We start from the raw sequence: 15870 nt of genomic DNA, 5'->3' as shown, positions 1-15870 counted from the left end.
TTTATTTATTTATTTATTTACTTTTATTTATCATGCCACACTATCACATGTGCTTCAGTTAGACTTTGATGAGAAGAAAAATAACTGTTTGAGAAGCAAGTTTCTTTGGATTTTGTCATTTTTAACCTGCTCCCCCTACTTCGACACTTCCCACGTCGCAGTGATGGATTTCTTTTTCTTCATCTTTTTTTTTTTTTTTATCACAAACTATCCGATCCTGAAATCCCGGATGAGGAAGTGTTGTCTTTTGTTTATCCGCATGGCAGTCGAGAGTACACTGGGATTTGGAGATAACTTTAACTTTAACTTCTGGACTTCATGGCCGAGCAGCCTGGACATTTTCCTTTCTTTTTTTTGTTTTCCTTTTTTTTTTTTTTAAACAGTTGCAGGTATGTATTGCAGTTGAAACAATGTTGTGTAGTGGGTGAATGTGTGTATATACAGTGTGTGTACAGTGTTTGTGTATATACTTATGTATGGGTATATATATTATGTGGACATGTAAATACGATTTGTTTATATATATATATATATATGCATTGTACAGAATGTATTTTGTCCGAGAGGAGGAAACCTTTCTTTCTTTTTATTTGTATTTTTTATTTATTTGGAAACGAAGTGGCAATTTCGAGGCGGGTGTCTTTGGAAGCACTTTTTTGCACAGACTTAACATACGGAGTCTGAGACGTATGATGCATCACCATTACGCTGCCGCACACCTCGAGCTTGCACCCATTTTCTCATTGACTGGGGCATTTTGTAATAGTTTCTAGGTGACAAAGCAATGTTTGTATATATCTATATATATATATATATATTATCTATATACGGAATATAACAATATTTCTGATTAATTTTCATCTTCATGGCTGTTGATTCTTACAGCTGGGTGTTTTCAGTGCTCCAGTGTATGTGTGCGTGCGTGCGTGCGTGTGTGTGTGTGTGTGTGTGTAGGCTCGCCTTGAGCTGCAGACGAATCCGTTTATAAGGTCAACCCCTCGAGATATTTACCGTCCCATTTTATTCTATTGACCTTTTGTACACCTAACACTTTTTCCCCTTTCCCTGCTTTTCTTCTTAAAATGATTTATTTTAATCTTTAATCCCTGGAAATGGATGGAGTTCCCATGATGTGCCTCCTTCTTCTAAATCTTCATTTGACCTTTGTCAGCCATAAGAAAATCATATCCATTCTCCTTGACAAGCCATAAGCCCCACCCCAAAAAATTATCTATTATGAAAAGGGCAGATATTTGAGGATTTAATTCTCTTCTTCTTTTTTTTGTGTGTGTGTGTACGTATGTGTGTGTGTGTGTGTGTGTGTGTGTGTGTGTATATATATATATATATATATATATATATATATATATATATATATTTATATGTATATATATATGTATATGTATATATGTATATGTATATATATATATGTGTGTATATATATATGTATATATATATATATATATATATATATATATATATATATATATATATTAATGGAAAGAGTGATCAATTTGGAGTGTTGCTAATGTTTATGGATTTGTTATGAATGTTGATATTCTGGTTATTGAAATGTAATTATTATTATTATTATTATTATTATTATTATTATTATTATTATTATTAATGTAATAATGATTGGGATTGCTATTCTCATCCTTTAGTTTATTCAATGCTGTTGAAAATAATGCGTTCATTTCCATTATTATTATTATTATGATTATTATTATTATTATTATCTTTTTTTTGAATAAGCAGGTATTTATATTTGGGGTGGGTGAATCACAGAGATGAAATTAATAAGATGAATAAAAATTAATTCTTATCATAACATTATGTGAAGGTGTCTATATTGCCTTGTATCTATCTATCTATCTATCTATCTATCTATCTATCTATCTATCTATCTATCTATCTATCTGTCTGTCTATCTATCTACCTGTCTGTCTGTCACATGAGCGTGAAAACATTCACAAACATCCAGCGTGTGATGAAATGTCACCTCAGTGTGACAGTATTTTGACACATATGATGAAAAACAATTGTAAAAAAGGTTATGACAGTAATAATCACGTAGATTCTATTGAAAACAACTTCCCACGCATCTGCGACAAAAGCCACATCACTCAGTACTCAGTTGGTATTAAAACGGGATTAAAAGGGTGTCCATTAATTAGATACAGATTTTGATAATAATATTATTAATAATACTTTTAATATCACTATTACCAATGTAGTTTCATGTTTATTTGATTATACGGTCTCTTGCTCGTCTCTCTGTCTCCTCTCTGATTGGCTTCTGGCTTTAGCCTGTCACTGGAACTTCTTTTGTGCCTAAAGTCGAGGTGTGATGACGTTTGACGTATCCGAGTTGCCGTATGATGGATGCGTACACATTTCACACCAGTTCCAATTACAAGATTGGCGGCGTGACTAGGAACAGCACAGGAATATCAGATTATAGAGGATTTTATCCCCCAAGTCAATTTTTGTTTGAATGTTTGTTTGTTTGTTTTTCCATTAAAAAGAATCATGCACTTTGTACCTTAAATGAATTATGATTTTAGCACAAATATTCTTTCTGTACTTTTTTATTTTTACTCCTAGTTATCTGACAATTAGACATGTCCATAGTCTTTGAGTGTAGTAGTGTAGTGGTGTAGTGGGGGCGGGGGGGCGGGGGTGAATTTTTTTTAAATTCACTCATGTTCCTTTTGAATTATTCCTCTACCATATTTGTATCCTCTGAGCATTTTGAATCATCTTCGTTGCGATATTGTTGAACAATTGAAATAATTATTGTTGAAATAAACGTTAAAAAAAAAAAGTCCACGAACATCTCGCGAGACCGGAGCGGTCAAGGTGGAAACAATCGCAACTCTCGCGATACTTCAAGTGGTCACTTGGGGGGGACAAAAAAAAAAAACAGCGCAAGTCTCGCGAGACCGGAGCGGTCGCTGTGGAAAAATGGCCGCTCACGGAACGATTCCTGGAACGGGGAACAACATCAAATACAGTCCGGGGCGTGACAGCTGACCTACGGCGAACCCGGTTTTGTCCGTCCTTTGCCCGACTTCCGAACGAATGGGTAAAGAGGCCTGCGACAAGGGGCATAAGGAACCACAGCGAGTCCGTTTAAATAGTCGGAAGAAGCGGGGAGCTAGCTAGAAAGCTAACGTTGCTCAACGTTGGCTAGCTTGCTAGCTAACCTAAGACAAGGCGCGCGAGCCTGAATCAGCGCCTTGGGTTTCGGTGTGCTAATCTGAAAGCTAGCCGAAAACAGCCGCAGGAATGAGCGGACCGGGACAAGACAGCGAGCCAGAGGCCAAAATCCTTCACATCAAGCGGCTGTACAGGTGAGAAACAACAGCAACACCACCTCCAACACTGCGTTCATGTAAACTAGCTTAAATAGCAGACCGATGAATCACGTCAACAGTAGTAACTGCCTCGCTAATGACAACCCTAGCTAATATTATCCTTTACGTTAATTACCTTGTAATTCAATTTATTACATTATAAACATTTTGCATGCTAGCTAGTTATTCAACCGAACATGAGCTAATCTGGTTAGTAGGCATCTACTCTGTAGACTTGGCTACCAAAAAGGAGGACCTGAATATTAAAATAAAATAAGTCTACTAAAATAAAATGTCTACTAGTAAGTGTACAACATGCGAGGATTTCCAACTTTCTTAATTAAACCATATTTCCAGACAATAATAAATCCCAGAGTCATTATCTTTATTATCTTGGATTACATGCCAGAGTTCTTTCCCTGATCTGATGACAGCTGTCAAAAAAAACCACCTTTATCTTCAGTTTCACCTTATATCTGACTGAAATATCTTTATAAACCTTAAATCTAGGCTATCCTACTGGATCTTTCAGTCTTCATGTCCGTTCACGCGAGTATATTGTAGTGATTATATCGTTTGAGGACGAGTCGACTCGGAGTCGGTCCTTTTAACTTGAGAGTCGATTCGCATACATGAGACACCTTTTTTTTTAAATTCCTTTAATCAAACAGATTTGAAAGCTCATTAACATCTAAGCTTTGTGATGATGTGAAGATGAAGGAAGAGTGTGTGTGTGTGTGTGTAAGAGAGAGAGGCACAATGACGGGGTTGAGGTTGTCAGGATGACTTCACGTCAGTTTTCTTAATTGTGAACCGTATTTTGGGTTCACGGTCTTTTAATGTAGTACAGAGAATTTTAAATACACTATATGGCCAAAAGTTTGTGCACCTCTGACCCACCCCAGATTCCAGATTTACTGCTGTTTTGATGTGCTGCACTCTTCTGGGAAGGCTTCCCACTAGATTTTGGGGCGTGGCTGTGGGGATTTGTTTTCATTCACAAATGAACAAGATCGTTAATGAGGTCGAGGTAAGATGCTGATGTTGATGTGAGGAGGCTCCAGTTCATCCCAAAGGTGTTCAGTAGGGTTGAGGTCAGGGATCTGTGCAGGACACTTGAGTTCTTCCACCTTCTTCCAACCTTCACACACCGGGTCTTCATGGAGCTCGCTTTTGCGCCTCTTATACACTTGTAGCGTAGATGTTATTTTATTTATTTGAGTTTTTTGTGCTTCTCCGTTTAGGGCCGTGGTGGAATCCGTACACAAGCTGGACGTGATCATCGGCAGCAAGTCGTCCTACAGGGAGGTCTTCAAGCCGGAGAACATCAGCCTGAGGAACAAGTAAAAACGCTCTCGGCTCACTTAGTTTACCAGGTTCTTTATTTGTTCTGAATGTTTTTTTTTTATTATTATTATTATTATAATTTCCTTCCTGCCAGACTGCGTGAGCTGTGTGTAAAGCTGATGTTCTTGCACCCGGTGGATTACGGCCGCAAGGCGGAGGAGCTGCTCTGGAGGAAGGTCTACTACGAGGTCATTCAAGTCATCAAGACCAACAAGAAGGTATTGATGTTTATAGAGACAGTGAGGGTGGGGACTGATTAATTTTCCACCACAGCTACTCTGACGGTATATAAACGGATTAAAAAGTACGACGAGTCACTGTTTAATTAACCCACTGCGACATATTGCTCAGTTATGTATAATAAACGACGCATTCATTTCCATATTACTGAATCATTTACAAATTATTTGGCGTAGAGACTCGTGTTAAATCTGAGAGACGATTCCACTCATAACTTTGCATACTTTTTATTATTATTTTTGTCTTGATTGCTTTGTATTTCTTTTGATTTATTTGCTGATTAATTTTCATCCCCCCCCCCCCCACGATTTATTTTTAGATTTAGTCATCTAAAACTCCTAAAACAGTCACATATCTTATGAAAAGGGGCAAAAGTAGGCCTGTGAGGGTTAAAAAAAAAGGTACTGTAACTGGGTGCAACTCTCTGTGGTATAAGAGGAATAAATCACCCCAGAGACATGCGCTTCTAGGAAAAGAATCAACTCAGTAACTCCGCACGTTCATTCATTCATCACAACGTCCCGTCATTGATTACTTTCCTATAACGGCATGATCCCGAGTGTTTTATTTAGGGACCGCGCTGATCTGATATCCGGTATCCGTGTCGGACCGATACCTCAACAACACGGCAGATGGGTTATCGGGTATCGGATTCCCTAACAAGGATTGGATTTGGAAATGTTTACATATAAAGAGAGTTACCTTGTTTTTCTTTGATTAGACCTGATTTTATTATGTTTATACTTTATTGTATTTATTCACAATGCAAGTGATTATTTTTTTTTTTTTGTACGTGAAAGAGTTCAATTGAAAAGCGCTTCAGTTTCAAAAAAAAAAAAAAAAGAGTAGTTTTTAAAGCAAACGATATCAGATAATCTCTTTTAATTTTATTTCTTATATGGGACATGGATATAGAAACCTTTGTTATATATAAATAAACAACGATTTGGTGTTTAGGTAAATTACAAAGCATGGTTTAAAATAATAATAAATTTTAAAAGCGTGTGATGTTCGGCTATTTGGAGTGAGGATTATTGCGGTGAATGTGTGTGTAGATGTATTGATGTATATTAAGAGATATTTGCATTATGAGGTGTTTGTAGGCTGTTTCTCGTAGCGTCGTGACCTCGGTTATCGTTCTCCCCGTGCAGCACATTCACAGCCGCAGTGCTCTGGAGTGCGCCTACAGGACTCACCTGATCGCTGGAGTCGGATTCTACCAGCACCTCCTGCTCTACATCCAGTCCCACTACCAGCTGGAGCTGCAGGACTGCATCGACTGGACGCACGTCACCGACCCGCTCATCGGTGAGAACCTCGGCAACCGCGCAGTCCACGGCGTAAAACTTCGTTCCAGCTTTATTTCTGAGTGTTACAAAGCACTGACACTGGAGACTCCTTCCGTAAATCTTACATAAACGTCTCCTTACTGTAAAAAAAAAACAACAAAACAAAACGCAAAAACATTTACACACGTTTTTTTAATCCGTTTAAGTAGCGCGTCTGCACTCACGTGAGCACCTTCTGACCAATCAGAATGCAGAATTGAAGTGTTTTTATGAAATAACACGTGTTTCTTGCCCATAGGTCGTAAGAAGCCTGTGTCTGCCACGCCTAAGGAGATGGAGTGGGCACAGATGGCATGTCATCGATGTCTCGTGTACCTGGGTGACCTCGGTAAATCCTTCGTGTTTTGGATTTAGAATTGGCGTGAATGTCGGGGAGCTTGTATCTCGTTGTATTAGATTGTACTGACTCAGACCTGAAGCAGTTGTACTTGTGTAAGAGGAAATGAAAGTGAAATCTGCCTTTTCTTCTTCTTGTCATGTGCAGCGCGGTATCAGAACGAGCTGGCAGGTGTGGAGGCCGAGCAGCTGGCTGAGCGATTTTACCACCAGGCCCTGTCCGTCTCGCCAACCATTGGTGAGACGCATCATGCTTTCACGCCACTGATTCTGCATCAGGAGGCATTTTATCACTGTTTTATTGATATGACTTGATATGTTAGTTGTTGGTTTTTTTTTTTTTTTTTTGTGGGGGGCGGGTAAATTCCAACAGGGTGCACGTTGTCATCTTGTATCGTATGAATCAACAATATATTCTACAATAAAACTAAATTTTTTTTTATCCTTCCTTTCATAGTAAATATAATTCAGTATGCTTTTATTCCCTATCACTGCTGTTAGGAGAATTCAATATGGAGCGTACGGCTGAGCGATACGATATAATTAAAAATATTGCGATAAATTACCTCGCAATACACTTTTTCTGAGATATCGCTGGTATCGTGATCACTTCCCTAACGTTTTAATAATCACAAATTGAGTGGAATTTGGAAGCAGTTGAGTTGATGTTACACACATTTTTCAATATTTTTTTCAATATTTCGGCTTTTTGCTGTTAAATTTATTTGTAGACAATCATTCAAAGATATCATGAATGTTAGTTTTCGTTTGCTAACCTGTATATCGTGATGCATAGCGCTGGGCGATATGCCGATGATAAATAATATCATTATTGTTAATATTATTTTTGCTATTTCACTCATCTCTAGTATGTTCTAAAGGAATAAATGAAGGCTCATGAATTGTTCCTATCTTTAATCTTTTTGTCTTTATTTGTCTGACAGGAATGCCTTTTAATCAGCTAGGTACTCTGGCTGGAAGTAAATTTTATAACGTAGAAGCTACGTACTATTACCTGCGCTGGTAAGTGGCTCGGATACAATTTTCCATCCAGCCTCTAGAGGGCAGTGCATCCACTTTATACAGCTCTAGGAAAAAATATATAAATATAATACGCACACACACACCACATTCTCTAAAATAGTTATTATTGAAATTAAAGTTAATGAATATTATGGATGTCAGGCTCGTGTTTGCATGCCGAATGCGGTAAGTACAGTGAGATGTGAGAGCGAAATCACGTCTAACCTGCTTTTCCTGTCTGCCAGCATTCAGTCCGAGACGCCCTTCGAGGGAGCCTACGGGAACCTGAAGCGTCTGTTTGATAAAGCGGCCAAGATGTACCATCAGGTGAAGAAACAAGAGATGAAGAAGCTCTCACCGTCACGCCAGAGGTCGGCCTTCACGCCTCACTAACAAGATTTTAAAAAGAGAGAGAGATAAAGAAGATATCGCATATCTAAGTCTTATATCGCATATCGGATATAATGAAAAGTCTAAAAGGAATAACATTTCCAGCGAAAGATGGAATATTATTAATGTTAGCAAAGTTTTTTATTTAATCGTTGATGTTCTTATGCGGTTTTTCATCTTGTTACAAATTCGTGATAATTTGAAAGCAAATAATAATAATAATAATGATAATAATGATGATAATTCGGTTTCCACTTCAGATCAAAGGACATCAAGCGACTCCTCGTAAGCTTCATGTACCTCCAAAGTTTACTGCAGCCCAAGAACAGGTAAGATAAACCTCTGTGAAGAAAGGGCGGGGCGATACGACACACGTCAAATCGTGATACTATACTAAAAGTTTTTCTGCTTAAAAAAAACAACAACTCTGTGCTCAGTTATGTCAATAAAAACTAAATGACTTAACACTGAAAACGAGGGGAAAACAATTTTAATATTATATTTTTAAAGTAAAAACTAATGTATCATGAAAAGATTTGTTTGGACACGTGACCTGCACCCAGTTATCACCCGGATATTTAGTGTATTATTATTACTATTATTATACACTACTATATACGGTATAACTGACTTTGTGTGTTGTTGATGCTGTGAGCAGCCTTGTTGATTCACTTGGCGTTGATCTTTAGGAAGTAGGAATTCCGAGTTAAGTGTGGATTTTCTTAGTCGGAGGTCGGAAATTCCGAGTTAGTGTTTAGACGAATGTGGCGTCGGTACAGACGTCTTACCGCCACGTTTTTTTGTGCATAGCGTGATCGACACGGAACTGACGGCGCTGTGCCAGTCAGTCCTGGAGGACTTTAACCTGGTGCTGTTCTACCAGCCCACGCCGAGTCCCGGCAGCCAGTCCGTCAGCGAGGAGGAAGACGAGCACGATCAGGCCTGCAGCGTGCTGCCCGACAGCCTGGTCTTCAAAATGGTGGTGATCTGCCTTATGGTGGTGCACAGCTTAAAGAGAGGAGGTGAGAGATGAGTGAAGGATGTCTATCACAGTGTGCTGATTAGTGAAATGTTTAGCACTTTTCTTGTTATTAAATCGCTGATCTGATTTCAGGTTCGAAGCAGTACAGCGCCTCCATCGCCTTCACGCTAGCACTTTTCTCCCATCTGGTGAACCACGTGAACATCCGGCTACAAGCCGAGCTCGAACAAGGGGAGAGCGACGTCCCGCCGCTACGCACCGACGCCGCGGGTAGGAAATAACACCGAACGTCTCGGGTTTCTTCTTTTGTTTTGTGTATTTTGAATGTGTTATTATTATATTCGAATGGATATTTTAGCCCTGAGACAAATAAAATCGGGTTATGATTTCATTCTTAGCGTAACGGCTAAAATCTACAAACTTGTAACTCGTAACTATTATTTGTAGTTTTATTGTACTGTATTATCAGTGTACGCTCGAAGCCTCTATTTCTTGAACTGTTTAGAAGCTTCAAACCTGAGGTATAGACACAGGTTGACTCGAAATAACTAGATATGTATAAAATCTAAAATGGTGGCAGGTACAGCGTGTGTAGTTTAGCCATCTGTTCTCTGCAGTTTTAACGTGTTTGGCAGAAGGAGTCTGTAAAACGTTGGTGCTAATCTTTAACCGTGTTACAGGCGGGATAAATGACATAAATTTCCTCAAATTTCCTAGATGACGCTGATCCTAGAGAGCAGACGAACACACTTCCTTCAGAGGACAGACCGCTGCAGAACGGCTCTATAGAGGAAGAAGACGGAGACGACGAGAACGACGAAGACGAGTCGAAAGGCGACGACGCGGCGGTTTCTAAGAAAGGCTCGGCGAAGAAGAGCGGCGAGGAGAAGCCGAAACAGAAGAGGAAATACTCGCGTCTGTCCATGCTGCGGCGGCGGCGCTGCGCTCGCGACGAGGACGAGAGTGACCTGAGCGAAGGCTTCGAGAGCGACGAAGAGGAGGACGAAGAGCCTCAGAGAACGGACGGCTCGGGGGTCCCCGCGAACTCTTCTCTGGGGAAAGAGGGACGCCGGGACGCGGCGGGGGAACAGGGCGTCTGGGAGAGTGGGTCGGAGGAGGAGGAGGAAGAGGGAGGCACCGCGTTCGACGTCGAGACAGACTCCGATATGAACAGCCAGGAATCACGCTCCGATCTGGAGGACATTGAGGATGCGTCGAGTCCGGCGCAAGAGCAGCGACACGAGGAGGAGGAAGAAGAAGAAGAGGAGGAGGAGGAGGAGGAGAAGAAAGAGCGTCCGTCCTGTGACGAAGGCTCCACCCCTCACGCCACCAACGGCCCCCTGCTGTCCAGCGACCCCATCATCAGCAGCAACCTGCAGGCCATGTCCTCGCAGCTCTTCCAAGCCAAACGCTGCTTCCGTCTGGCTCCGACGTTCAGCAACGTCCTGCTTAGACCTTCACACGGCTCCAACGTGGCCTCCGATTCCGTCCCCTCGCAGGAATCCACGCCCCCTCCCGGAGACACAACCAGTAACAAGAGTCCAGAGCTGGCTAACGGAACCAACGATGACGGTGATCGTCTTTTCTGGTTGTCGTATATATCGGTTAATGTCTCTCTTTACTCTGTTTGTTTGCACTGACCGTTGTTTTCTTCTCACCCCTCCCCCAGACGTCGACACGGAGGACAGCGAGCACAGCAACCAATCGTATCACAGCGAGAAAACACTTTCCGAGAGACTCGGGATTCTGACAAACCAAGGCCTCATTCAGGTGGTGAAGGTCTTCGTGGATTGGATGAGGACAAATACTGACATCATTCTCATGTGTGCGCAGGTACAACAACCTTACAGTGCTGTCGAATGCTGCATTCTGATTGGTCAGAGGGTGTTTTCTTTAATTTTCTATAACAGCAGCCGCAAATCACAGGTTTATATTACATATCATTGTTTCTATAGTAACAGCCGGGGTATAAGAAACAAAACACTCTGGGGTGTGCTCCGTCAGGAAAATAATTCCCTTCGGGGCTTTAGCTTGTTTTGTTCTTTACATGAGTTCTTTCATAACATTATTATAAACTCTGTGAACTCTGTTATGTTTAAAGTGAATTGTATTGTGTTTTTTTCCTTATCAGTCATATCCTGGAGCTGTGATTTCTTACGTGTAAGTTAACGGGGTCTTTCTGCTTTCTGTGCTTTTCCCAGAGTTCTCAGAGTTTGTGGAACCGTCTCTCAGTGCTGCTGAACTTACTGCCTGATGGGAAGAAGGTGCTGGATGCAGGTCGGTTGAACACACCCCGTTATTAAATACAGACGTGTTTAATCCCAAACACTTTAATCGTCTCAGGATGATTGCTCCCAGCGGCAGGTTCCGGCGGTGACTGGATAATTCAGCGTTGCTGTGTTTCAGGTCTGGGTCTGATGGATGAGGTGGAGGATCTGCTGGCCCGTAGCGAGCGGCCGGACCTGGTGCAGACGGTGCTGCTGCCGGAGGACCAGGCGCTACGTCACCTACCCGCCCTGAACCTGGCACACCGCCGCCTCGACTTCACTCACCACAGAGCCAGCCTGAGCCCACTGCAGGAGGTACACCGTCTCGTCCCGGGCACGCCGTTTAAAATTAACACACACTAACTAATCCTGCCTGACCTAAAGTAGTGATAATTAATCATTATTATTGCTTAATTACACAAACGCACCTCATTACAGCATTATAAAATTTAATAGTTCAATTTCACTGTCTTCTTTCTTTCACTTATTTATTTATTTATTTATTTATTTTCAATGCGTTGTGTTTTTGTTTATTTAATTACTTATTTATTTTTAATACTTTGTACTATTTATTTATTTGTTTATTTTTACTCTTATTTTCCTCGATTCATTTTCTAAAACCTTGTATTTAATCTTTGGGGACTATTAAATCTCCTAAGAATTTTAAAAAGTAAGAAATGTCTTTATCGATCGCTGCTGTTACGAGGTACAGTTTTAACCCATCGAAATCTCGTTTCCTGCTTTTCCGCCAGTGTGTGGTGCGCTTGTGCTGCATCCGCAGCTTCGGCCACTTCCTCACCGGTCTCCAAGGCAACGTGCTGCACTACAACCCGGAGGCGGGGATTTTCACCAGCATCAGCCAATCGGAGCAGGAGAACATGGTTCAGCAGGCGAAGGCGCAGTTCCGTATGGTGAGAACCCGGAGCCTCGGCGTTCATGAGGTTATAAGATTTGAGCGTCAACGTGCCCATCAGTTGCGCTGCACAAAGTATTGGTGCCCCTCTGCGTCATCCGACAGATATTCTCTCTCTTTCTCACACACGCAGGTTTATATGAACGAGCATGTTCTAACACGTTATCGTTTCTATAATAACAGTGCTTTCAGCGACCGTGAAGCTTTTCTGCGACACAAGCTGTGATTTCCGACATCTTTTACGCATTCACTCGGTATTTATTTATTTATTTATTTCTCATGCAGTGAAATCTCTTTTAAACGGTTTAACGTCACGTCGGAAAATCTACGCTCTGGAAAACCTGCTTTAAAAGGCATTATGCAGGCATTATTATACCTGCAGACATCCTGCTTATGTAATTATATAGCAGATAGTGTTCTTATTAAGAATTAAAACCTGTATATGTTTATACATGTTTGGTTTTTGTTGTTTTAAAGCCTAAGAGCAATTATCTTAATACTAAGAATAGATCTGAAGGCTTTTCGGTTAATTTAAGTCACCCGGTTCTGTAAGACATTTTAATTTACACGTCAACTTTGTCTGCCGCCTGTACAGATCGTTTATATAAATGTAAGAAAAAAAAAAAAAGTGCCAGCAAAAAAAAAAAACCCCTTCGCTGTAGCAGTGCCACTCACTTAAAGCCGGAATAAATGATAGGGTACGCAGGCCTGTGGAGAGCAGAGCACGTTCCCTTTCGCGCTGCCTTGTCATATTAGCGAGGTGTTCTCGAGAGTCTGATGTTGCTAGGCAACCGCGCTGCCCTCACAGCGTAGAACAAACGCTGATTAAAGTGCCGCCGTGCTGTTCTGGAGCACTGTCAAGCTGACAAGGCTTTAGAAACCCGAGATGTGGCGTTCTGAGAAATTGGGGGAGGAGGAGAGTTTAGGAAAGTACAAAAAAAGACAAAATGGAAGAAAGAAAAAGTTTAAAAAGTCCAACTTTCGTGACGGCGTGAGGTTTGGAAGTTACGTCGTCGCCGTGTCGTTTGACTCTGATGATGTGTTTCCTGCAGGCTGAAGAGGAAGCGCGCAGGAACAGGCTCATGAGGGACATGGCACAACTCCGCCTGCAGGTTTGAGTCCCATTCGAATTCTTGATTCTGATTGGTCAGTAGTTCATCTTCCTATCACAGGATTGTACTCATGCACATGTTCTGATACGTTATCGTTTCTATAGTAACGGCGCTTCCAAGTCTTCTGTAAGTATTTGACATGCGTGGAAGGAGTCTCCAGTGTCAGTGGAATTTAAAGTAACTGTAATCGGATAAAAAGTATAATGTATCGTTTATTAATTAACTATACTCTCGACTAAATTTTAATCAGTTCGTAATTATCTTTCAAAGCATGACAAATTTGTATAAGCAGCAATTGTGATATTTCTCAGAAAAGTGTATCGTGATGTAATTTATCACGATATCGATATTATAGCATCATATCGCCAAGCTCTGGGATTCTGAGGAACTTCTGCATGTACATAAAATGTAAAAGTGCTCAGGCTTTATTAGCTTATTTCTTTTGAGAAGCTCATTTAAGTTGTGTGTGTGTGTGTGTGTGTGTGTGTGTGTGCACACAGTTAGAGGTGTCCCAGCTAGAGGGCAGTCTTCAGCAACCCAAGGCCCAGTCGTCCATGTCTCCGTACCTGGTCCCCGACACGGGAGCTCTGTGCCAACACCTGAACCTGCTGCGACAGCTGGCAGCAAGCGGCTGCTTCATCATCATCATCCCACGCACAGGTCAGAACGCTCGCCCTTCAGCTTTACGAGCACGAGCCGTGTGAGGAACGCTGTGGAGTCACGCAGTTGGAATTAGAGTTCGGATCACCAGTTGTCATGGAAGTCCATCTGAATCAGTGTAGTAGAGATGAGTCATTTATAAATGCCTTTCTGTGCAACATGGTGCGTGATGACCAAGACTCCCGCTTCTACCAGCCAATCAGATTCCAGAATAAGATGTTTTCTGACATGTCTATCTCTTTATCTATCTATATCTGTCTGTCTGTCTATATATCTGTCTATCTAAATATCTATCTGTCTATATATATATATATATATATATATATATATATATATATATATATATATATATATATATATATATCTCTATCTATCTGTCTGTGTTAAGGGGTATGTTGCTCCTTGTCTGTTTTAGTTAAGATGTAAAACCTTCCTGTTTTGGAGAAGGATGTGATTATATACAGCATTTAATAAATGTGTGTGTGTGCAGTATGTAACCATCTAGTCGCTCCATCTTAGCTAAAACAGACGAGCGGCAGCTTTCTTCCTCCCTGAATGCCTCTTGTTACTTTAAATTCCTATGTGCACACACACACACACACACACATGCTCCACATCTGTATAACAAGTGCCAGTGTAAGTGATTAATAAATGTTTAAATGGTGTTCTGTCCTCAGTCATTGATGGACTCGATGTCCTGAAGAAGGAAAACCCTGGAGCGAGGGACAGCATCCGGTTTTTGGAGTCCGAGTTTAGAAAAGGGAATCGGTAAGAGCGCTGTTCCGCTGTGTTCTGGTCAGGGACGCATCAGTATCATTTTTATTTCAGACCGAGTGCATGTTCTTCGATGCTCGTCGGTACAGTAACGTAATAAGTAACTTAGTTCATGTTAATCAATCAGGGACGTCACGGAACGTTTACATTTACACCATGGCCTCCGTCCATCCATCCGTCCGTAAACCTTGACCGTATGAACAGTTGCACACATTTTCTCTATCGGTAGGTCAGGACTAGCTTTTATTGTTTCTTTGAAGCACTCTTCTAGAACGTTCCGCTCGCTTGCCTGATCAGAGCAGAGATTATTTTTGTGCACCTGAACATTACGGCCCCGTGTCATCACCTTGTCCCTGTTCCAGATATATCCGGTGTCAGAAAGAGTCCGGGAGGAGTTTCGACAGGGATAAGCTGAAACGACAGGACGTTGAAGCCTGGTGAGTATCCGTTATCAGTGCGCTTTGTGTTTATTTCGGACGATCGTGACCGTATTGTGGGGTTATTTATTTATTTATTATTTATTTATTTTTAAAGGCACCTTTATAAAATGGTGGACAGCTGTCGGCAGCTGACGGGCGCTCAGGGCGGAGACGAGGACACGGCCGGCATGGTGACCATCCTGACAGGGTACGAGGTGGAGGAGCTCGCCGACCGCTCCGCCCCCATGAAGGTTTGTGGAAACGCAAAATCGCCGTGCCAAAAGCCGTCATGTGGAACGCCAGAGCGACGCGCCGTTTGATTTGTGCTCGCTAAATCGGGCGGTATGTGCAGCTGTCTGATACGCCGTCCCCTGGCTATCTGTCTACCTGCCTATTTTTAGAGGCTCTCGAGGTTTCACTCGTAATCAGTGCCCCCGGTTCAGGCCCGATGCTAACGCAGGGTTTAGTGCACACGCAGCGCTAAATCCAGTTAAACCCACGGCTGAAGTCGTCAACGCCGTCGTTACGCCTCTACAGAACGTCGAGTGCACCAACACTTATTATTAAAGTGCACGTGCACTAACAGTTCGTTTCATTTGATCAGTTATTAACGTTCTATCGGGATTAAACCTGTGATTATCTACGTCGTCACTAAAGCTTTATTTAAACGCTGCAGCGTAAGATTGACATAACCACGTC

At 41.6% G+C, this 15870-nt stretch overlaps 1 protein-coding gene and 1 long non-coding RNA gene across 6 annotated transcripts in view; one reads left to right on the top strand and one right to left on the bottom strand.

Annotated features, from left to right (window-relative positions):
- The first annotated feature begins 2917 nt into the window (after positions 1–2917).
- smg5 (SMG5 nonsense mediated mRNA decay factor) overlaps positions 2918–15870 on the top strand; it is a 20645-nt gene continuing 7692 nt past the window's right edge. For 2 of the 4 annotated variants that reach the window (XR_008384421.1, XM_053611153.1), the window contains exons 1-21: positions 2922–3356; positions 4604–4702; positions 4801–4924; positions 6098–6254; positions 6534–6623; positions 6780–6869; positions 7576–7654; positions 7900–8025; positions 8305–8373; positions 8855–9066; positions 9159–9296; positions 9744–10598; positions 10696–10859; positions 11228–11303; positions 11433–11608; positions 12046–12204; positions 13259–13318; positions 13819–13978; positions 14656–14746; positions 15115–15189; positions 15287–15422. Coding sequence is in view for 3 of the 4 variants with exons in the window: in XM_053611153.1 (XP_053467128.1) it covers positions 3292–3356; positions 4604–4702; positions 4801–4924; positions 6098–6254; positions 6534–6623; positions 6780–6869; positions 7576–7654; positions 7900–8025; positions 8305–8373; positions 8855–9066; positions 9159–9296; positions 9744–10598; positions 10696–10859; positions 11228–11303; positions 11433–11608; positions 12046–12204; positions 13259–13318; positions 13819–13978; positions 14656–14746; positions 15115–15189; positions 15287–15422 (3201 nt within the window). In the remaining variant the exon portion in view is untranslated. The other 2 variants (XM_053611154.1, XM_053611155.1) reach the window with 2 other exon arrangements.
- LOC128599518 (uncharacterized) lies at positions 6637–13495 on the bottom strand. Of its 2 annotated transcripts, XR_008384427.1 has the most exons (4): positions 12882–13495; positions 7880–8043; positions 7647–7719; positions 6637–6901 (listed from the first exon to the last, which is right to left on the bottom strand). It is a non-coding gene; the product is annotated as an uncharacterized LOC128599518 (long non-coding RNA). The 2 variants fall into 2 exon arrangements; XR_008384426.1 differs by lacking the exon at positions 6637–6901 and having other exon boundaries at positions 7557–7719.

This window comes from Ictalurus furcatus, chromosome 23, assembly GCF_023375685.1.
Source record: "Ictalurus furcatus strain D&B chromosome 23, Billie_1.0, whole genome shotgun sequence".
Lineage (NCBI taxonomy): Eukaryota > Metazoa > Chordata > Actinopteri > Siluriformes > Ictaluridae > Ictalurus > Ictalurus furcatus.
This window is presented reverse-complemented; position numbering and strand designations above follow the sequence as displayed.